Below are 24,299 nucleotides of genomic sequence, written 5' to 3'. Positions count from 1 at the left end.
GACTGATCCATAAATCCAGGGTGGGGTGATGGTTGATAGGTGGATTTTAGGAGTTGGGACAGCTTCACCTCATGGTCCACAAGATATACTGTAAAAATACTTACCTTCCCTTAAAGCTGTCCTCACCTCATTTCAGCTACTGAGTTCCTCATAAATCCTACTCTTTGGTCACCCATCCTCATATCTGCGTATGTGGCTCGAAGGAAGGATAATGATCCCTTGAAGCACCTTGGGATACTCTGCTCTTTAAATGTGGTACATGAACACAGAATGTTGCTGTTAAATTGCCAACCCAGTTCCTGGGAGCAGACTCCTTTGCCCATCCTCCGTAAGACCCAGAAGCGGGTGGGTAGAAGTCAGGTTCCGATTTTTAAACTATTAGCGTCTGACCCAAAGGATTTGGATAATGAACAGGAAGCAGACATTTTATCATTGCAATAAGAAGTTGCCATAACTAATTGCCCTCCATTCTTAGTGTAAAACTAGACGGTTTCCCTCCAGTGCTGCAAGGCCCCAGCACCCATACCATGGTTGATTTCCACTTCTGCATGGCTTAGGAGTAGCAGGCCTAGGAAGCAGACAGGCTTGCCGGTTTTGATTAATCATGAATCCTTCCTCCCGGGTCTTAAATTCCAGTAAGAAGTCTCACAACACCAGGTTAAAGTCCAACAGGTTTATTTGGTAGCACAAGCTTTCGGAGCGCTGCTCCTTCATCAGGTGCGTACAGGATTTGTTTCACAAACAGGGCATATATAGACACAAACTCAATTGCAAGATAATTAGATTCTAGTGGAATCATTTTATCGTACCTCACCTTAAATGGCAAATTCCAGGTACCTCCCTTTAACCTGAAGCATCTTGAGTAATATTTTTGCTACAGATTTTGTGCTCTTAAAAAAAAACGAAGAAATTAAATACACAAATAGAGGAACCAGCAGAATCCTCTGGCTGATGTTAGTTGTGGTATGGGAGGTCACCAAGTACAGATAATTAATCTAACATTTTGCCATCCGGTTCTGATAAATTTCTGAGGAAATCCCCGAGCAAATAACAAATTAACAAAACAATAAAAACACTGTTGTAATACAAGTTAATCAATTTGTAACAGTAACTTCCCCGTGTCTGCATGGGTTTCCTCCGGGTGCTCCGGTTTCCTCCCACAAGTCCAAATGACGCGCTGTTTAGATGCATTGGTCATGTTAAATTCTCCCTCAGTGTATCCAAACAGGCACTGGAATGTGGCGATTAGGGGATTTTTGCAGTAACTTCATTGCAGTGCTAATGTAAACCTACTAAAAATAAACTTTAAACTTAGTAGAAATATTTCTGTTAACTGTACTTTGAACTTACTGATGAATAACAAGGCGGGATCAATTCATCATTACTTTTGCATAAAGTAATGTGCTAAGCTGGTGGTGCCTTAATACAGTTTTTTAACTTTCCACTTCCCATTCCTTCCTAAATGCTCTCTATTTTCCACCCTCTTTCTTAAATGTGCTAACTAACTTCACAGGCAGCAGAATCATTTTATCATACCTCACCCTAAATGGCAATGAACGAATAATGATGGTAAAAGCATGTTCACAACATTATTTGCTTCACATTTACACTCCAGTATCAAGAGTTGTAAGATTTGAACTATTTGCCTTGCTGCTACTAAGTTTGCTTTTAAAACAATGCTTTGGTGAAGAGCTGGATCTGTATCGCCAGAGAAGTCTCTCACGCAGAGTGGACTTGCTGTAAAATAGGCTTCAATCAGATCCAGGGGAGTGGAGTTTTTTTTCAATGGCTGAGGAAGCAGGGTACAATGTGAGCCACTGCAATCACTGGTTAAGAAAACCAGGGTGAAAAACATTTGGATTTCAAAAACAGAGATCAAACTAAGTTATCCAAAACAAAAAAAAAGAAAATTGCAATACAACTTTAAGCACTAAAATCTGGCACTAAAATCTCTTCAGGGCTAACATCAACTGAAACTTCGACTGTACCTTCCAAGCCTGTAGCCACCACCACCTAGAAGGACAAGGGCAGCAGATACATGGAAAAGCCACCAGCAAGTTTCCCTCCAAGTCACTGATTTGGAAATATGTTATCATTCCTTCACTGTCACTGTGTCAAAAGCCTGGAACCCCCTTCCTAACAGTGCTGTGAGTGTATCCATATCACATGGACTGTGATGTTTCAAGAAGGCAGCTCACCAACACCTTCTCAATTAGGGATAGGCAATAAATGGCCTAGCCAGCATCACCCACATCCTGTGAATGAATACACAAAAAAGAAATTCCTCCAGTCCATAAATGTTAATACATTTTCTAGCTTTTCCAAGACAGAACAATTACTTTCTTCTTGTCCCTTAATGTGTTTGTTTTTAACATGGCACATTATTAAACTGACATTTATGTAGAACTGTATCATCGATAAGAAAATGAAAGCAGGAGCAGCAGCAGTCTCTAGGTCTGCTCAGTCATTCAATAAGATCATGGCTCTGGTTTCCTCCCAGAGTCTGAAAGATGTGCAGGTTAGCCATGCTCAATTGCCCCTCAGTGTACCCGAACGGGAGCTGCACAGTGGTGACTAGGGGATTTTCACAGTAACTTCACTGCAGTGTTAATGTAAGCCTACTTGTGACACTAATGAATAAACTTTAAAATTTTCCCCCCATTTGAGAGATTTATTAGTCTCTGTGCTGGTGTTTGCGAGGGATGAAATGTGTGAACATGCCTTTTCTGGAGGTTTATGCTCTTTCAAATTCTCTACTACAGGGTCGAGCTGCTGGGAAGAACCTCCAGAACGTTGGAAGGGACAGGAGTTAGGTGTACCAACAGGCTGGACAGTCGGAGGCGATGATAGCTTCATTATGCAGCTTTAAGTTGGAAAGTTGCCTGAACAAAGGATTGCTAGGGATCGATATGAGGTTAAAATGATAGGCAGACACCCTACTCAGTGTCATCCCACCATCCAACCCTCATCTAATCTGATGCTTTTTGCTCTGGGTAGCCTTATCATCTCAGAGCTGCCTGTTTCATCTATGGAGGAGCCCAAATACTAGCTAACTTCCCTTGCATTATGAGCTAATTCATCCCTTGGGGGGAGAGGTGAGAGTTCGTGAATGGCTGTAGAAAAGAGATGTCCATGCATTGGGATACTTCTTTATTTAGTGTGGACACTGAGAAGGAGAAAGAGTGAGTTACAAGCCAGATAGAATGCTGTTCAATTGGGCTGGGCTAAAGAAGTGCAGGCAGCAGATTAGTGTTTGTTGTTTGTTATCAGGTAAGAACAGCATGCTGTCACTACCTATTGCAAAGGCAGTGAGTCACAGGAGAATGTATGTGAGTAGAAGGAAAGGAATTGTAGCAGAAGGTCCATTTGCATTTGGAAGGAAGGATGGAAATGTTTGGAATGGCCCAGCAGACAAAGTGCCGGGCAGGTTTGTGCATAGCCAGCGGGCTGTGGAGAAGTTAAGAGATGGAAACCTGTATTCAACCTCGCTGATCTGGCCAATTATGGAAGAATTTCCTGCATCACCTTGGGGTCCTAGTGTGTTGCAATACTCCTAGAGTTCACTACCTCTGCAATTTTTTTCCCAGTGTGCTACTGAGCCAGTGTGGCAGCTTCTTTCTATCAGGCATTCTTCCATCTCCTCAAAGAAGGTCTCTCTAGAAGCGTCTTAGAATCTAGAAATTTGCTAGCATGTTAGAAACTACAAACATGCGTACATGAGGCCTCGTCTTTTGCAGACAGAAAGAGCGTGGCCATGTATTGTGCCTTTTTCAACTTAATAAAAACCCGGAAAACAGCCATTTCCCAGTCCATTCCCCATGGCAATGACTTGACCAGAGTCAGCCTGTCTGATCTGAATTGAAATGAGTGCTTGATAGTCAAATGCTGTCTGGTGCATTCTCCATGGCAACTCCATGGCAGCCTTCACAGCACACAACAGCGCAGAGTCGCTGAGCAGAGACTGATAGCTAAGTTCACTATACATGAGGACGGCCTCAACCGGGATCTTGGATTCATATCACATTATTTGTAACCCTCATGACTTGCCTGGGCTTGCAACATCTCACTTACTGTCTTGCCTGGAGACAATACACATTTCTTTAACCCATGCTTAATGCTATCTCCACTCACATTGTCTGCACCTTTAAGACTTGACTAGCTGTAAAGACTCGCATTCTAATCAGTATTCTGTAAACTGAGCGTGTGCCTTTATATGCACTGTTTGTGATCAGAGCTCCCCACTCACCTGACGAAGGAGCAGCGCTCCAAAAGCTAGTGGCGTTAGTTACCAAATAAACCTGTTGGACTTTAACCTGGTGTTGTGAGACTTCTTACTGTGTTAACTCTTCCACCTAACACAGTCCATTTGCCAACCAATCAGTACTCACTTCTCGAGCAGTATAAGTTATTGTTCTCCTTGTAATTGGTAGGAGAGGGCGGGAAAGTGGAACTGAGCAGTGACAGATCAGCCATGATCTTATTGAATGGCGGGGCAGGCTCGAAGGGCTGGATGGCCTACTCCTGCTCCTATTTCTTATGTTCTTATGTATTCTTGCAAATTCAATCCTGATCAGTGAAACATGAGAAGTCTTGAGAACAGTCTAATTTTAAGCAATAATTTACAAAGAGTGCATTTTCTAAACAGAATTCAGGAAATTCTGCCCTATAAGTATGCATTGCCCATCACTGCCACAATCAGGTAAACAGCCCCATCAGTCAAAGGATAATATGGTCCAGCAGTTTACAATCCAAATTTTATGTCCCCCCTCACTTCTGAGAGTGGCCTAAGAGGACTAAGTTGGATAGACTGGGCACAGAAATTACAATGTGTGATTACCCTGCGCCCGTCCAGTGTAATGTAGCAGCATAGCAACTTCATGGTGCATGTACAAGCATGTGTATGTGCCGCAGACTCCATTTTGGAATTGTTAGGAGCACTTGAAGCACCCAAAAAAACAAGTACAACCAAGCCCAATATCACACCTACTGAACTCTTCCAAAAGCTTCTTAACAGCAGATACCAACTCTTTAAATGTGTCTTATGTTTCCCAGGAGATAAACGTGGCAGCCAAGTTTGATTTGGTTATGAATTAATCTCACCATGGGTAGTTCTTCCTCCCAGTTTTAAGATGATGTAAAATTTGGAATGAAATGAGCATAGAGCAGCCAGAGCACATTTATGGGTATTTGCTGCTTTACGATTGGCATCTGCTCAAATCTCGGTGTTGAAGCAATGCTGCAATGACCATTAAATGATAGCTGACGCCTAATAATTCTATCACAAGCTGTAGATTTAATGCTTTTTAAACAGATTTCTCTGAAGTTCATGTAGCAGTGTGACTTTGCAGGCAACAGACATTTCAAGAATGTCTGCCATGTGTGTAAGATAATACTGCTTAAAACACCTTGTTCACATCCACACAAGAACATGAGTAGTGATGACTTGGCAATTTCCTTTGTTTAATTTTCCAGCCATGTCTGCAAGATCCAAGTTGGTCTAATCGGATCCCTGTATGTCTTCACTGAGAACAGGAAAGCTATTGTATTTGGCTACAATCTTTAAAACGGAGGTGCCTGCAAAACAAACTTATTGCCGGCTTTGTGAAATGGCATCAAAAAGAGAAAAGTTCAACAATCGTGGAAACAGATAGCTGTGGGGCACAATCTTACTGGCCCACTGAGCCAGTCCATTGGCGTGGTGGACCAGGAAGATAGTGCATGAGGCTGAAAATCCCCTTTCCGGCCCTGTTTTGCCGACAGGATTGGCTTCGCGTACACAACATAACTGTAATCTAGAACCCCTTGGCCTGGCTAATCCCTCACTTTACTATTACCATTAAACCAGGTTTATCCTGGTTCAATGAGGAGTGTAGGATATCATGCCAGGGACAGCTCCAGTCATTTCTAAAAACTAGGTGCTAAGCTGATGAAGCTACAATGTAGGGCTATATGCATGCTAAACAGCGGATGCAGCATGCTATAAATAGAGTTAAGTGATCCCACAACCAACTGATCAGATGCAGTTGCACTATAACCAGTCAGAATAATGGTGAGAGTTCTGTCAATTAAGGAATAAAGGCTCCAGAATATTCCCACCCTTAATGCTGGCAGAGTCCAGCACATCCGTGCAAAGGCAAGATTGAAGGGTCTGTAACCATCTTTAGCCAGGAGTGCTAAGTGGATGATCTATCTGGGCCTCCTCCTGAAGTCCTCAGCATCACAGATGCCAGGCCTCAGCCAGTTTTGTTAGTGTGAATATTGTGCTCCTTTCCAATGGATATGGATAAGATCCTCCTGGAGATTCCCATTTCAACCTGATTGCGATTTTACATTTGGACAGGCAGGGCTTTGGATGGGAAACCTGTCTTTACCCCAGTTAACCTAACAACTGCTTAAGGGCTTTTTTGCTCCCAGCCTTAATCTTTAGGCTATTGGATGGATGATCGAATGGGTGTAGGAAACCCAAACTCAAACAAAATTTAACCTTGGCTGAGAAGGTGCGGGACAGCCTCCATCAGAGGCCCCCTTTGTGGCTGCAGATGCCCTCCCAAAAGGGCCTGTTGACCCCCAGATGTCCGTTTCCCCCGCCCCTCCCGCACATCTAACCCTTGAGAGCCCGACCTTCCCTACACCTTCCAGTTCCAGGAAGCTAGCTGCAGTGCCTCTTCTGGCCACTATAACATTAACGCCACACACATGCCTGACAATGACAATCTCCAACCAGAGAGACATTAGGCACCATCTCTTGACACTCAACAGCTTTATCATTTCTGAAATGTCCCACATTACCATCCTTGTCTTAGGGTGGGGGAAGGGGGTATGGTCAGTATCAACCAGAAACTTAACTGTATCATCTATGTAAATATATAAATACTATGGCTACAAGAGAGGGGCAGAGGCTGGAAATTCTGCATCAAGTAACTCACCTCCTGAGTTCCCAAAGTCTTTCTGCCACCTGTGAGCCATAAGTCAAGAGTTTGGATGGAATACTCTCCACCTGCCTGGATGAATGCAGCTCCAACAACACTCAAGAAACTTGACATCATCCAGGACAAAGTAGCCGATTTGAATGAAAATCTATCCACCACCTTAAACATTCAATCCCTCTACCACCAGCACACGCTGTCAGCAGTAGTAGCAGTAGTGTCATCTACAACATGCACTGCAGCAACTCACCAATGCTTCAACATCCAAACCTGCGACCTCTACTACCTAGTAAATCAAGGGCAACTGTGCATGGGAATATCATCATCTGTAAATCTGCCCTCAAGCCACACACCATTCTGACTTGGAATTATATCGCTGTTCCTTCACTGTTAGTGGTTCAAAGCTATGGAACTCCCTCCCTACCAGCATTGTAATTGTACCTACGCCACAAAATCCACAGCCAGCCAAGTGGCAGTTTTGCCAGAGAAATTTGGGATGAATTTGCTAATGACCGCTAGATCCCAGGAGCAATTAAAGAAAAATATCACTGCCCCACCATTTAAAAAAACATGCATTAGTTTATTAGCCCGCAGAAAATGTTCACCTGTGTATATAAAGTACAGCACTCTGTATGACACAGGGATATATTCTGTTGCTCTCGAAAATAGCAGTACTCAAATCTTCACCTACTCATTGTTAAAATTATGCAGATTTCAGGAGACAGACTTAATTTAAATTAATTTTGAAGCCTTTCAACCTCTAATCTTGCCACTCCACTGGCTTATCAGTTAAATTACTGTAAACAATGTCAAATTAGATCTAACTGCTATTTAAAGGTTATACCAGTGCCAGGATTTTAGGGCCTCGCTCATCCTGAAACCCGAGGTTAACGGACTATTCCATGGTTTGCCCCTGAGCTGCTCCAATTCCTGTGGTGGGCAGGATGGTAAAGTCCTGGCCCATGTCTTCTTGAGACTGCACTGCAAGTCTATTCAGACACTTTGCTTAAAAGTGATTGTACACAGACTGGGACATGAAGGGGCAATTTAACATGGCCAATCCACCCAATCTGCACATCTTTGGACCATCGGAGTAAACCAGAGTGGCAGAGGAAACCCAAGGCTAGATTTGAACCCAGGTCCCTGGTGCTGTGAGAGAGCAATACTAACCACTGTGCCACCTTTCCTCAACAAGTTTCCTAAAGTTCATTTTACTTCTTTAGTTTACGTTTCATTGTTTGATTAATTCATTTGGGTCATGCTTGCTTAACTGTTGACCCGAGATTTGTAGTTGTAACGCAGTTCCAGCTTTGCTAAATAGAATTGGAGTTTGGTGCCAAATTTGCTGAAGGCATTAAATGAATGAATATAAAGAGGGCAATCAGTGCTCCACTGAGTATGCAGCTCATTGATTACAAAAAAAATTCTAATCACAGGAGATAAGAACTGTTAATGAAAAGCAAGTGTGAGAAAATGACATGAGGCACCCACCTCTATTCAATTCTCCAATTATTTTCTTTACCTAATTGTACTGCAACACAACTCTTAACTTTTGTTCTCTAGCCAGTAAAATATTTTCTTTAATTACATGGCATTCATTTGGATATTTGTTGAGCCTAAATTGGATCAGGAGAAAACATGTTTTCCTTGACATCTGGAAAATGAGTCTAAAAAGCAATGCTGATCACTTGCACATAATAGAATTTTTAAATTAATAAATCGTTGTTTAGTAGTATGACAAGGGTCCGTACCTTCCTGGCTTCATAGTATCGAATCTGGGGAGTAACTCAAAAGATATGTTGCGGGATCTCTCTTGGAAGTTCCCAGGTAAGGGTTTATGTGATGATTGTCCAAAAGCACTAACTTCTCCTGAACAACTGCACTGCGCTGAGAACCATCCAACAAAGTGATTTAAATCGTTAACTTTGGACGGCTCTGCCAGTGTTACGCTTATGGTTTCTCTGAAAAAAAATTAAACCACTTCTAATTTTAGCACGACTATTTTGATTGATCCCTGTCAGGGCTTCCCTCACATACCTGACCCCACAAGTGGCTCCACCTCCACCAACCCCAATAATAGTCCCCATCCCTGCTTAATGGCAGCCAGTGCCATAAAAAAATGAGGCAAGTCCACCCTCGGTCTGATTCTTTTAGATTCTGATTTTGGACTCAGAGACTTCTGCGCTGCCTGGATCTCATCCAGTCTGAGTTAGGAAGATCAGGTAAGACAGGCACTGAAGAAACGTAGCAAATGTAAGTGGGTACGGATGGCAATCTGATGCTGACTATGTTTCCAAAGAAGTTATGGTCCCTGCTGAGGCTAGATGCAAGAATGCCAGGTTTCAAAGAGAATAACAGTTTCTGTTGCAAACCTTCCAAAACCAGTGCAATGCCTGAACATATTCCTTTTGCCTGCAGAGGATAGATTTCTGCATAGGAATATTTGTAGCTTCTAGCAAGAATAAGTGAACTATATTGAAAACATGACTGATTAAAATTCATGCCATCCCTTGATTGCACCATTCACGGAGTGTTAACATACAGATCTATGTCGACAGCACAGTGGTTAGCATTGCTGCCTCACAGCGCCAGGGACCCGGGTACAATTCCCAGCTTGGGTCACTATCTCTGTGGAGTTTGCACATTGTCCCCGTGTCTGCATGGGCTTCCTCTGGATGCTCCGGTTTCCTCCCACAGTTCAAAGATGCGTTGGTTAGGTTAATTGACCATGTTAAGTTGACCCTTAGTGTCAGGGGCACCAGCAGGGTAAATACATGGGGTTATGGGGATAGAGCCTGGGTCGGATCATGGTCAGTGCAGACTTGATGAGCCAAATGGCTTCCTTCTGCACTGTAGGATTCTAAATCTGCCTCTCCAACTCTCCATTACTTCCCTTGATCCTTTGACTGTCTCTGTACTGTTAGTTTGCTTATTTAACATCAAACCCTGATTAGCACACTTCCAGTAGCTTCACAATGAAGTCCCCAACATAATTCTCCTTTATCACTGCCTCCATCTTCATCTCTGATCACCCTGAGTGGTTTTAAAACCACACATAGTGGGTGAAATTCTGGTGACTACTGTTGGGCACCATCAATGTGCCAGCTGGGCCCTGCCTAGCCATGCCCCCAGCTTCTCAGGGGCTTCAATGGCCTCCAAGCCCCTGATTGTGATCAACACGCTAGGGCTCTGCTAGTGAAGACAAGTAGTGATTCTTGCGTTATTGCACCGCGCCCGAAGGCTGGTGAATTCCATGCGCTGGGATTTGAAAGGACTGCATTTAAATATGCCAATCAGATCCAATTTCCACCAAGAGGAAGGGACCGAGCGAATCGCAAACCACTTGTGCGGCGAGGTGAGAGAATCACCCCCACTATATTCAATCAAGATTGCTTAATTCCAAATCTGCAATAATGTCTTTATCTGCCACCATCTCAAATCTTCCTCCACTACTAAAATCCTTGAGCGTATACGTCGCTTCTAAATTCAACTATTTTGATATCTTATTCACAGGCCTCCCAATTTCCCTCCCTTCATTTGCTCTGACTTGTCTAAAATATCACACTCAAGTTCGAGACATTGTTCACATCTATAAATTACTGATCAGTTCTGCCCCAGCCTAATACTGCAAACTCCTCCAGCCCTAAAATACCCCATTGACTGCTTAACTTTAAGCTTTGTGTACAGTCCCTCTCCCTTCATTCCATCACTTTGTTATACTGATCGTACTCCCTGGAATTCTTTCTCTCAACTCTCATCTATCTTTAACATTCATCACTAAACTTCTCTCTTTGGCTGGGGTTTCTTCATCTTTTGATTTCCGCCGTAGCATTTTACCCCAGTATCTCAAATTGAAATCATTGAAGCAATCTTCAATGTTAAAAGGTGCTATCTAAATTTAGATGATTGTGTTTGAGAATGTTTAGAAAAACAATGATCTGAAGTCTGTCCTGAACAACTGAAAAGTGCAATAAAACTGACAGTGTTGCACTCAAAAACTCAATTTGAATTGTGTCCAATAGAGTAACGCTCACCAGAAACTCTCAAATGTGTGGAACATTGGTGCTGTGTCATCTTATGAACACCAACAATCACAAAAAAAAATCAGGTGTCCTTAAAACATTTAATATACTATGAAGAAAACAATTATTAACACACAAAAAGCTAACCTGTTCATTCCTAAAACAAAATCAAAATCAGCGAGAAATGCTGCCAAGTTGCCAGCTCAGCCCAATTTGTATTTGCAAAGCAGAGTAGGTCAACTGAAAGAATTTACTGGTCCCTCAGAATGAACCATCCTGACTCCAAGTACAGACAATTGTCCGTTACTACTAGCTACTGCTGAAGATTTCCAGCGTAAGAAGTGGGTCACTTAACAGTGGGTCACTTAACAGTGGGTCCTTCAGCAAACATGCTTCTTGCTCTCAAATGGGCATGATTGCTGTAAACACATTTTAAAAGAACTCATTAGAGCCCAGTTTGCATTTTGTTTCACCAGTACAAACTATTCGCAAGTTCAACACAGTCGACAAAAGATTTCAGTGCCTCCACACACCCACCTCCCCCCCCCGCCACCGCCCCGCCACCGCGCGCCAACAACCCTGGTACAAAGGTCATGACAGGGGTTATGAGAAACTCTATCAGAACAATTGCTGCACTGTATTTTAAATGGAGCCCGCATTTCCAATTTTTCTGCAACTCTACAAACACTTTGCAATAGTTTTATGAGACAAAAGGCAGAAATGAATAACTGGCACCGTATTCTTACATGTTTCACCCCGGATGCTCCGGTTTCCTCCCACTGTCCAAAGATGTGTGGGTTAGGTTGAATGGCCATGCTAAATTGCTCCTTAGTGTCAGGGAGATTAGCAAGGTAAATACATGGGGTCATGGGGATTGGGCCTGGGTTGGATTGTTGTTGGTGCAGGCGCCATGGGCCGAAAATGATTCTATGATTCTACAAAACCTGTTACTAATAAATTGTCCCTGAAACTACTAGAAAATGGATCCTGAATCACATTCTCCCAACTCTCACATTATTCTTGGCTGATGTGATTTCAACAGAAAGATCTGATGAGAACAAAAATATAATTTTAAATCACTCACTAAATGTAACAATTCAAGGAGAATAAATACAAGAGTATTGTGAATAGATGGGAGAGATCAAACTTGTTCCCATGGAAAAAAGTACCAAAAAATTGCTACTGAACACACTTACAGTACCCTATATACTCAAGAAAAAGTTAGAGTTTTGAAACCAATTTTTTCGGCCAAAGATCATCGGGGTCAAATTTAAATTGGTAATATTTTTGACAGGTTGACATGCTTGTTGGATTTGGACCCAAAATGACTGTTGCAATGGAATAAAGTAAAAACCTGCAATACTAAAGAATTCATATTAATTATCTATCATAACTTAATCACTTTAATCATTTGAATAAATCACATAAAAAAGTTACTGGTACTTGTTTTCATTAATATTTATACATTGATACTGAAATGAAATCAGTAACATCTCCAGGAATATACTTTGTTTCTGAAATTTTTGGGCTTTGATCCCTGAGAACAAGGATTGGCTTTTACTTGAGGTAAACTAGAAACTATGGTTTTCTTTGGCCAAAAATCATTGCAACAACTTATATATGAGATTGACTTTTGCCGGAGTAGCTATGATAAATGCTTGTGAATCCAATTGCAATCTGAATTAATCCTTTATTCTTCAAAAAAAAAGGCATGACTTTAACAGCAGAATCAATGAAAAAATCTCCTCTTGGCATGAAAAAGGCATCACGATAAAAAGAACAAAGTGATTAATTTTTTTTTACATTTCTCAAATCTGTACTGTATTCAGCGCATCACATGCTTAATAGTTCCTCAAACATTGATCAATTCAACCATAAAGTCTGACGGAACAATGTCCATATGATTTAGGGCAAATTGAGACAACTGAATCACAAGATTAGCAGATGATCAAGTGCCCAACCATACTTGAGATACATTTTAATCCTTCCTACAAAAGCGTGCTCCTCTGGTAGCTTGGCTGCATATCCAACCACCCGACAATTAACATTCCAAAGTTAACGATCCTCATGGGTAACCGTTACATAAGGCTAACAGACTTCAACATTTATTAGGTGAGATTCTTTTGAGGGTACAGATATTACAGTGCAGGTATAGGAAACTTCCACTGAAAGAAAAGAATCTTGAGAAAAGAATCTATTCGTAGTACAGGACTGGTCTTTGTGCAATACGTCCATCGCCCTAAATTTCATAAGGATGTGCGCAAAACAATTGTTTGGTAGCCACAATTTTAGCGAGCTGCAGCAGCTCTCAAAGAACGCTTGTTCATCACTGCCTTTTCGTTAAAAAATCTAGTTGCAGAAGAGTAATGGTAAATGTGTGAATATTATTAGCAATGAAAATGTGCACAATGCGGGCAATGAAAAATACGCTGCCCTTTGGACAAGTGGTGTAGGTTCTGGTAACAATAGTGAATGAAGGAATGTTCTGAGGTTGAACCTCACCCATCAACTGAACCACAATTCCAATAAAGATGGATAGGAATTGCAATGCAAGGTAATATAGTTTGCAAATACAAAAGTGCCTCAGCAGGATCATGAATGTCAGATGTACTCAACATGACTATTTATTCCAAGCATGCATGGAACAAATCTAAATATGTAAATGCAAAGCATGGTTGTGGCTTCTGTCCCCCTTTTGCAACAGTGCTACTTTGGAGAAAAGCTGAAGGGTGGTTTTGGCACAGCAGTTCTAATGTCTGATCAAAAAATTACTGTCACAATAATTGCTATATGTGCTACTTTGCAACACCGTCACAGTGAGAGGGAAGACAAAGCACTGGTGTTTGGGGTCCTGAGTACTGCCAAGTGAATGTAGCAAACAATCATAGAAGGCAGCAAGAAAAAAAGCCTCAGCCTTAAGGATTTTGGCAGGTTTAGAGGTGTGATGTCGCCAAGTCCCAAGAATCCTCCTTTTTTTATTCTTATCCCATAAACTATCTCATCACAGTAGGTGCAACGGAAGCAGTACAAGGAACAAAGTATCCCGATTTAAATCTCTCTTTTCAGGCACTGTATGGGAAATTTAACACCGTTCCTCCTTTTTTTCATAATTGAACAGGTTTTTCTCAAGATGAGGGCAGCAGGTAATAATAGAGCTTGTGTCAAACAGTCCACAAACAACAGTTCATATTCTAGCACTTCAGTTACTGTAGGTAGTGAATTTTGCACAGGCTGGGTGATGCACTATTCATGTTCAGAGGAACAAGTAGCAGTGCGTGTATAGTAAAGAATGGGTCGACCAAAAATATCACATCATTTCCCTGCTGGAGGCAATACTCTGTTAGGAGACTACTTGCTCAAGGTGTAAAAGGTCAATGCAAATCCTTTTATGCTGTATCAGCAGACCAAGCAACTGGAGGATAACCTTTGTTAACACTGCAATTATTTAACTTATTACATGGACTGTAAAAAGGAGAGAATATCTTCGCATCACTCTGCAATGAAACCGCAAAACAGAGTCATGTGGATCAACATTCTCTCTTTTTTCATTCATTCATGAGATGTGGACATCACTGTCTTGGGCAGAATTTATTGTCTATCCCTAATTGCATTCATAAGGTGATGGCGAACTAGTTGCTTGAATTGTTGCAATCCATGTTATGCAGGTACACCCACAGTGCAGTTAGAGAGGAAGTTACAGGATTTTGACCCAGCGACACAGACAACAATATAGTTCCCAATCAGGATGGTATATGGCTTGAAGGAGATCTTGGAAGTGGTGGTATTCCTATGCACCTGTTGTCCTAGATGATAACAGCCATGGGTTTGCAAAGTGCTGAAGAATCCTCGGCATGCCTGCAATGATCTTTGCAGATAGTACATACTGCAGCCACAATGTCCTGGTGGAGAGAATGAATGTTGAAGGTGATGGATAGGTCGCCAGTCACGCAAGGGATCAAGAGGCAATTTATGGGTGGAGCCTGGGGACATTGGTAGAGCGCCTTCACCCAAGAGGATGAGGATGAAATTTTGCAGGGAGACTGCAAAATTTGACATAGGGAGTGACAAAGTATTGGAGGTGTTGGCAGGCTTAAAAGTGGACAAATCTCCAGGTCCAGATGAATTGTGCTCAGGCTGCTGTGGGTGGCGAGGAAGGATTCTCCATTCTCAGTCTCGCTCTTTCTCTTGCTCTTGGCTTTGCTCTTAGTCTCATTCTTTCTTGAACTCTTTTATCCTCCCAACTCTGCTGTCTTGCTTTTTCTTGCACCTTTTTCCCTCCCTGTTCTGCTCTCAATCTCACTCTTCCTTACTCTTTTATTCTCCCATCTCCACACTCAGTCATGCTCTTTTAACACCCAGCTCTGCTCTTCAGTCTCACTCCTTTATCCTCCTGCCTCCACTTTCAGACTCGCTCATTCTCATGACCTTTTATCTCCCTGGATCTTGGGTACCCAGAGAATCCTTTTACTGCTGGAGTTGGTTAACCGTGATGATTAGTTGGAGGTAGCTACTAGAGTGTGGATGGTATGGGTGGGGACCTCATCCCCTTTCCACTTAAGAACCTGATGGGATGGCCCGTAGACAGTCTTCCTGCTCCACCACTAATTGAAGCCCTTAAGTAGAAAATTAGTGCCTACTTGGTGCCTCATCCTGCCACAGCTGGTATTAACCAAGTGGGGGGCACTCAATGTCTGACTGAGGGAAACAGCATGGGGAATAAGTGGGGAAGGGGAGTGCAGGGGGCGGGGGTGGAAACCAGCTGCAAACCACCGCCCTGCTCTTGCTAATGACTCCCCTCCCCAGAATCCCCCATCAACACTCACTAGTGCCTGGTTCGCTCCTTGAGTCTAGGCCTTTGGGGCCAGATCAGCAGCAGCCCGCCTTGTAGTACAGCAGGGTACAGAAGAATTGCTGGGCTCGGATCGGCTGGCAGCTCTCAACTGGCTTTGGGTTCCTTGATGCCAGGGGTAGGCTTTCCCTGGCCTGTCACATACCTGAGTCATACAAGAGGTGACACGACGTCTTACCGATTCTACAGACAGCAGCTAAAACCCCTGTTGTCTCCACAGAATTTCACTCAGTGAGACCAGAACTATCCAAACTACACATCTTGGGCTCTGCCCAGCCTCAAATGTGAGGCAGTTTGGTTGATTTATGCACATACTTCTTGGGGAATGGAGCTTTGCAAACAAATACTTCTGCCATTTTAGCTTCAGTGATGGATCAATTCATAAATTTGTCAGAAACTACAGATTCAGATGCACGCACCTTCATGGAAATATTTGAGGGCAATTTCCAAAGTGTCCAACATGAGCGTGAAGTTGGTGTGTATCCCCTACTCCTGCCTCAGCAGATTATAAAGATGCCTGGACCATTTCAGGTTTAGTTTTCAATATTAAATAGTTGAAGCAAATACCACGTGCAATGGCAGTAGTCAGTGAAACGTTAGCATGGCTGAGAGATTGCTTACATTATCTGATTAAACCGGTGCACTTTAGACAAACCTGTAAATTATAGAATCAGCCACCAAATTGAAGCACGGTGATTAGAATTAGAGCCCTCGTTTGACCACTAAATATTCATATTTTTATTCATCTTTAGAGCAGACAGTGTTTGTCGAGGAATATCGAAGAAAGTTATCAGGTGCTGGGAGGGAACTCCAATGCAAGCACTACAGAGCATGTTCTTTGGAGTATAACATTTCCAATGGCATCTTGCAAAAATTCCTGGGTAATGTTCTCTGACACAGGAACGTTCACACCAATGCCAGCCTGTACTTCAGCTACAACCCCTTTCTATCCCTGACAGTCTGAAATCCCATTGGCCTCATCATCTTGTTGCAGTGTCACCCCTTGGTGGGTGAAAACTCTTGCTGTCGTTGAGTCTCTGTGGCAATGACAGAGCCTGGCATAAACATCATCATTCATGACACCAGCTATTCTGACAATATTGTCCCTACATGATTTTTTTCATCTGCAGCGAATATTAACTATAATGAGAGCATTCAGCTAACTGGTAGCTTGCCTGAGACTGTGCTTGAAATGTTTGATTACAATGTGACTCCCAGAACTTCTGTGATAACAAGCTTTGGTTGCAGTTTGTAGCAATATAATGATCCATGTACAAATGTATCAAACATCTTTTTCACTGATCAGGGAAATGAATGTACAGCAAAGAACTGATGTAGATAAGAGGAATAGCAGACAATGTTCTCTCAGTAACGTAGTACTAAGTAAATACACTCACTCTATAGAGTCGTGCCAAAGTGTCTAGGCCAGATGAAACCAGTTTTGATCCCATGGGCCAGCTTTTCAAAGTGCGATTGAAACAAAGCTGGGAGTCCCATCCGAGGCCTTGCCTCTCCCAGCATAAGATCGCTGTGAGTTTGCAGAGGGTGGGAATCCAGAGGGAATCCTGTTCCTTCAATGTTCTGCTCCCTCAGCTGCAGCATGCCAGCAGAGGAGCATGAAACTGAGTCCTAAGTGGCTGCTACTATTGCTATTTTATATTAGATAGCAAACATTAGGTGATTCTTTGTCAAGTAACTGAAATAATTTAATATCCTCAATTTGAAAGCACAATAAGAATGAAAGAAGCATTTGAAAACAATATGTTGACGACTGGGGCTTACTTTTTGAACCTGTTATTATTTCCAAAACTTCCTCCACTAAGAACATTCATCTGTTCATCACAGAAGTTAGCTGCAGTGAATTAACAATTCCAAGCACAATATAGAATCATTTTTTCTAATGTCCTTCCAAAACTTTTCCACAGGCATACAATGCCACTAAAGTCACATGCCCCGAAATCATTCATATTTCTTTACTGCTGCACAAAGTTCCAGCGTCACAGAAAGAATCATGTGGAACGCCATCTGGGATCATGCAAAACAGTTCTTCAGCAACACACTGAATATCCAAGAGCATTGATGTCAAGGAGATAAAATAGAATTCCTACAGGAGGTCATTCGGCCCACTGAGTCCGCACCAACCACAATCTCACCCAGGCCCTATTCCCATAACCCCACACATTTACCCTGCTAATCCCCCTGAAACTAGGGTCAAGTTAGCACTGCCAATCAACCTAACCCGCATACCTTTGGACTGTGTGAGGAAACCCTTGCAGACACAGAGGAAACATGCAAACTCCACACAGACAGTGACACAAGGCAGGAAGTGAACCGGTGTCCCTGGCTGTGAGACAACAGTGCTAACCACTATGCCACCATGCTGCCCTTCATGTAAGACTTCATCCAAGATGTCTACACTCTCACTGCTTTGAGTTTTAACACTCAGTGGCCCTTTGTGAAGTCACATTTTCAAGATAAGTGAACTCAATTCAGACTTCTCAAAGTGGTGGAATGGAAGTCAATTTTCATTTACAAGGGCAAGTGCAAACATAAATTATGAAATTCTATTATTTTGTTTGTTACTGATCTTAAAGTTGAATTAAACATATAAGCAACTAATACACACCAACTTACTTTTATATTGCACCCTTAACATAATCAAACAACTTAAGACACTTCACAGGAGCATTATGAAACAAAATATGACGCCAAGTCACGTAATATATTAAAGAACATGGCCAAAATTTTGGTCAAAGAGATATGTTTAGAGTGTGTCTTCAAGGAGGAAAGTACATTAGAAAGGTGGAGAAGGCTGGGAGGGAATTCCAAATATTGAGATAGCTGAATAACAGCAATTAAAATAGGGGATGCACAAGAAACCAGAATTAAATGAGCACAAATATCTTGGAGGGCTGTGGGGCTTGAGGCAATTACAGAAGCAGGATAAGGGCAAGACCATGGAGGACGAGAACTTAAAAATTAAGGTGTTGCTCGGCCAAGAGCCAATGTAAGTCAGTAAACAGATGGAGGGGTAAGGGAACCAAATATGGTACAAGTTTACAGATGATAGAATGTGGGAGACCAGCCAGGACTGTGTTGGAATTGTCAAGTCTAGAAGTAACAAAAGTATAAATGATCCTCCTCTCAGCAACAGATGAGCTGAGACGGACAAAATCAAGTGATGCCATGGAGGGTTGGCAGGGTGGTTAACAGTGAGAAAGATATAGACGGGTTGGTCACCTGGGCAGTTCAGTGGCAGATAGAGTTTAACCCTGAAAGGTGTGAGGTGATACACTTTGGGAGGAGTAACAAGATAAGGCAGGGCGCTATGAAACTCAAAGGAACAGTGGGATTTGGGGGTGCTTATCCACGGATCCCTGAAGGCAGAAGGACAGGTTACTAGGGCAGTTAAAAAGGCGGGACACTTTCCTTTATCAGTCGTGGCATAGATTACAAGAACAGAGATGTTATGGTGCTGTACAAAATGTTGGTTAGGTTGTAGCTGGTGCAGTTCTGGTTGTCTCACTATAGGAAGGATATGATTGTACTACAGATGGTGCACAGCAGATTCACCAGGATGTTGCCTGAAGCATTTGAGCTATGAAGAGAAGCTGCATTGGCTAAGGTTGTTTTCTTTACAGCAGAGAAGGCTGAGGGGGGAACCTGATTGAGGTGTACAAGGTTATGAGGGATATGGCCAGGCTGGATAGGAAGCAGCTGTTCCCCTGAATTTAAGATTCAGTAATGAGAGGGATAATTTTAAGGTGAGGGACAAGAGGTTTCAAGGGGATTTGAGGAAAATCTTAGCCACCCAGAACTAAGATTTTGTCCGTAGGAGTCTGGAATGCCTGGGAGAGAAGTGGAGAACCTCAAAAACTTTAATAAGTACATGGATGAGCGTGTGAAGTGCCACAACATTCAAGGCTATGGGCCAAGTGCTAGAAATTGGAATTCGTGTAGAATTACACTAAATTGTAATTTTGTAGGTGCAGCCTTGATGGGCTGAAGGGCCTCTTCTGTACTGTATGACTCTGTAACAGAAATGGAAACATGAAGTCTTATTGGTGGCATGACCAAGGTTGAAAACAGACTGGTTTAACTTATTTAGTCTCAGAGTATTGCAAGGAGAGGGATAGAGTTGGCAGCTTGGCAATAGAGTTCAGATAGGTGGCTGAAAACAATGGCATCAGTCTTCCCAATTATTAAATGGAGGAAATTTCTGTTCATTCAGTAAAGGTAAAGTTGCTATAGTCCCAGACGACTATAGGCTGCACTTCCTTTTGAGGGAGAGAGTTGACTGATGGCGATTCAACCTAAGGATCACCACATCACGAATGAAGGGCAAGGTTGAGAAGACAGAACCTTCATGAATAGCCTCAGTCAATTGAACCCATGCTGTTGGCATCGCTTCGCATCACTAACCAGCTGTCCAGCCAACTGAGCTAAACCGACCCCCTACTGAATATCAGATAAGCTGTCTGATAATGTAGTAACGGGAAAGGTGGTATTGAGAAAAAGCTGGTAATTGTCATGACAACTAACAACTTACATATGAAGCTGCCAAGGGGCAGCAAGTAGCTGAGATACAGGAGGGGGCGGGGGGACTGCCATGAATGGATCTTTGGGGGAAGTCAGAGCTCACAGTGTGGGAGCAGGAAAAGAAACCAATGCAGTTGGTCCTCTGACTATAATTAGAATAGATAAGAATGGAATCAGGCAAGAACAATTCCAGCCAGCTGGGCAACAGTAGAGAGCTGTTAGAGAAGGATAATGCAGTCAACCATGGCAGAGGTTGCAGACAGGTCATGAAAGATGAAGAGGGAAGATTAGCTTTGACGGTTGCATAAGGCATCACTGTTGACTTTGATAGTAGTTTCGGCATTGAAGCAGAGGTGAAAACCTTATTGGAGGGGCTCAAACGTGAGTTCCAGGGAAGATGGAGTTGGCAACATTCAAAGACTTTGTAATGTAAAGGGAGCTTGGTGATAGGGCAGCATTTGCAACAATGTGCAAAAAGGGTCATCGCTCCTCCTCAAAAAAATTTTTGAGGAGGAGCGATGACAATGGCCAGAATTTTGCTGGAATTGGGATGGGCAAGGTTCACAGAACGGCATTCTCCATTGGCCTCAGGAGGGGTGTTACAAGCCTTGGGTGGGTGAGGTGGTAAAATTCCAGCAAATAGGTTTGAAGAGAGAGATGAAGCCTGAAGATAGAGAAACAGTGACAGTTTCATCTAACATGGAGATCAGGAGGGATGCTCAATAGTTCATTGGCAACAGGATTGAGGAAGAAGGCGATAGGTCACTTGGACAACATGTGCTCAAAAAGGGCATGGGAGAAGTTTGGAGAGAAACTAGGAAAGATGTGAGCACTTCTAAAGCGGGACTTCTTATTTACTACAGTCAACAAACAATTGTTTGATACACCCAGAATGCTAATTTAAGTAGGTTGAATTATATTTTTCAAAATAACTTGCTCAGGATAAGCACAGTCCAATTTTATTTGGGATAGGTTGTAATTGGAACAGACTGAGAATACAATTACAGTTGTGCCAGACCTACCTTTAAAAATCTGGACAAAGCCCAAAATAATGATAACAGCTAGAGCCAACAACTTGGCTGCAGCAAAGATGTCCTGTACTCTCGTCGCTGCCTTGACACTGTAACAGTTCACTGCTGTTAGAAGCACTGGAAGGAAGAGGAAAAGGTTGTCAATACATTAATTGTTAAGATTTTTATTTAAATATAATAGACATATAATAATAATATTATTTAAATATAATAGAATGTGTGAACAAGACACACATTCACAATCAATCTACACATTGACATTGCTCCAATGAAAACTCACAAGATAAATTAAACTGAATGATGTGATATTTGTTCATACAGACTACAAATGGGTTGGATTTTTGCTACCAGGCTTGAATCGGAAAATTTCCCAACTCTGCAGACCCATCTTGATATAAAGGATCCCCCTCACACACCATTTTCACTCCAGAAAGCTGGGATGGGGTTAAAGTGGGCCCCATCCAACCCGAAGCAGACTGAAGGCAGTCATATGGACTGTGAGCATCAAGGACAGCTGATCCTACAACCCTATTAAAATGCCAATCAGACAGAGCCATTAACCAAACACTCCATTTCCACCTATCATTACAGAACCCTCGCTGACGTAATCTACTTGTGAGTCTTGAAGCTCAGTCAAGCATTCAAAATGAGGTCATCTGGGAACTGTATCAATACAGACAAATGGCCAGACATCTATTTCTTCGCAAAATCCTCCTGTTGCATATTTTTAATCACATAGAGGTTAACACTCCAAAATCCCAAAACACCATTTCCAGGGAGAAAACCAGGACCATTGTAAAAGAAATGGCTTCAACTATGGACAACAGTGAAGGACTCATAAATTGTGAATTTTTCTTTCATTGCCTTTTTTCATTGAATCTTAATTTAACGAAAAGTTGACCTCCTCAACTGTACAACTTACGATTTTGCGTACTTGTGCCAATGGGTGTGTGTTATGAAGGTTGGAACATGGTTACCTTTTCAAATATTTTTAATTCTTTATCTGGTGGATTTTTAGTTCAATAAAAACTAGCCCTTTTCTTCCAACTCAAGAAATCCTGTCAGGCTTGAGTTCTTTGCAAATCAGCACGTAAATGGTTAAATACAGACACCTAATTAATTCCTTCACCCTTACGAATTACAAAAAAACCTGATGCAATCAACTGAGGAGGGAAAAGGCAAGTTTTGGCATCAGTCCTAACAGGATACAAAGTTGGCCAAGTGACAGGAAGTAAATGGCCTGGACTTTGTAAACACAATATAGGGTTGAAATTGCAGGGCTGACATACTGCTAAGCATCCCAGCCCAAATAAAAGATCAGCTGGGAACCAACCAACCAATAAAAGTCCATCCTGTAGCAAGTGGCAATAACGAGGAAAGTATGGGACTTGTTCCCACCCGCCCCCTCCCCTCCCCACCATGGGAGGAATTCACCTCCTCGAGAGTTGCCAGCCATTCAGATTGCAGGCAGGCCCACTGGTATCAAGTCCTCAGTGGAACCTATACTCAGATAAGTCAGGGATATTAGGTGGGGAGGGATCAGGCATCTTAGGGAGGGGTTTGGGGATTTGGGGGTTGCCCCCTGAAGATAAAACCCCTCATCCTTCCTGCACTTAAATGTTTTTGAAAGAAATGGCTATTCACACCCACTTGCCTGCCCACGTCAACCATGTTTTGGCAGAGACAATGTAATATTGGGGTCAGTTAGCTTGCAAACAAGCTCAGCTGACCTATAGTTGTTTATTTATATATAGTGGATGCGATATCAAATGTGGCCCAGGCCTACCCCTATGTTGTCATGGATAGCTTGGGGATGGGTGAGAAAGAGGTAGGCTGCCACTCCTCATACTCATACGCTCTCCCACCAAAAACACACCTGGTGTTGTGGGGCATAAAATCCAGCCCACAGAGTGCAAAAGCAAAGAATTTTGATTAAACTTTATGAAGCATTGAGTTGGCCTCAAGTAGACTATTGTGTTCAACTTTGGGAAGGATATGAAGGCTTTAGAGAGGATGTAGAAATTATTTACAAGGATGATTCCAGGGTGAGGGACTTCAGTTATGTGGATAGACTGGAGAAACACAGATTGATCTCTTTAAACAGAAGGTTGAATTGACAGAAACAAAGTATGATTTTGAGAAAATTCAAAATTATGAGAGACACGGTAGATAGGGGAACAGTTCATATTGGCTGAAGTGTCATGAACCAGAGGAGAAAGATGCCTGGCTAAAGAATCAACGGCAACAATGACAACAACAAGTAAAATGTTTTTAATGCAGCGAGTGTTTGAGATCCAGAAAGCATTGCCTGAAGGGGTGGTGAAGGCAGATTCAATGATGGCTTTCAAAAGGATATTGAATAATTATCTGAAGAGAATAAATCTGCAAAGGGCAGGGGAATGGCTGAATTGCTCTTTCAGAGAGGTGGCACAGACTTGACCAGCCAATTGGCCTCTTTCTGTCATTAGTTATTCTCTGATTTGTACAACTTCAATGAATACATCTGTAGAAGGGCAAGCAACTAAGGGAAAAGAAGAGGATGAAACCTGTGATTAAGCCATTTGCAAAAGAAATATACACCCAGGCGTTCATTTATTCTCTCTGCTTTTACTTTAGTTGGGTATGTTATCAGATTATGTGCCAGCTGTCTAATGATTTTAATGAAAATGCACCAGATATTAGTCTACGTATTATTCCAATCCTTCTAGGAGCCAATTCTCTCTACAAGAAACAAGCTTTGTGTTAAAGTTATGCAAGTGGGAAGTTTGTTTGTTACTTAGCTAACATCTTACATCTTTGGAGAAGTTATCATAAGAAATCGTAAAATATCAATTTTAAACCACTCTATATGGACTTGGTTTCAAGTTAGCCGGATCAGGGACTGAAGTGAAGCAAAGTATGCTTTGATACAAACAACTGCATGTGGAGTACA

General features: G+C 42.2%; 1 protein-coding gene across 1 annotated transcript in view; it reads right to left on the bottom strand.

The window, feature by feature from the left end:
- Nucleotides 1-24,299, bottom strand: part of slc7a5 (solute carrier family 7 member 5) — an 84,648-nt gene that overhangs the window by 42,659 nt on the left and 17,690 nt on the right. Inside the window, exon 2 of the mRNA XM_080186886.1 lies at nucleotides 21,359-21,484. Coding sequence (XP_080043012.1) covers nucleotides 21,359-21,484 — 126 coding nt within the window. The remainder of the gene's footprint in view (nucleotides 1-21,358; nucleotides 21,485-24,299) is intronic.

The sequence above is a fragment of the Carcharhinus amblyrhynchos genome, chromosome 4 (assembly GCF_965287045.1).
Source record: "Carcharhinus amblyrhynchos chromosome 4, sCarAmb.v2.hapA, whole genome shotgun sequence".
NCBI classification, from domain to species: Eukaryota; Metazoa; Chordata; class Chondrichthyes; order Carcharhiniformes; family Carcharhinidae; genus Carcharhinus; species Carcharhinus amblyrhynchos.
Note: the sequence above shows the minus strand (reverse complement) of the source record. Positions and strands in the feature narration are given on the sequence as shown.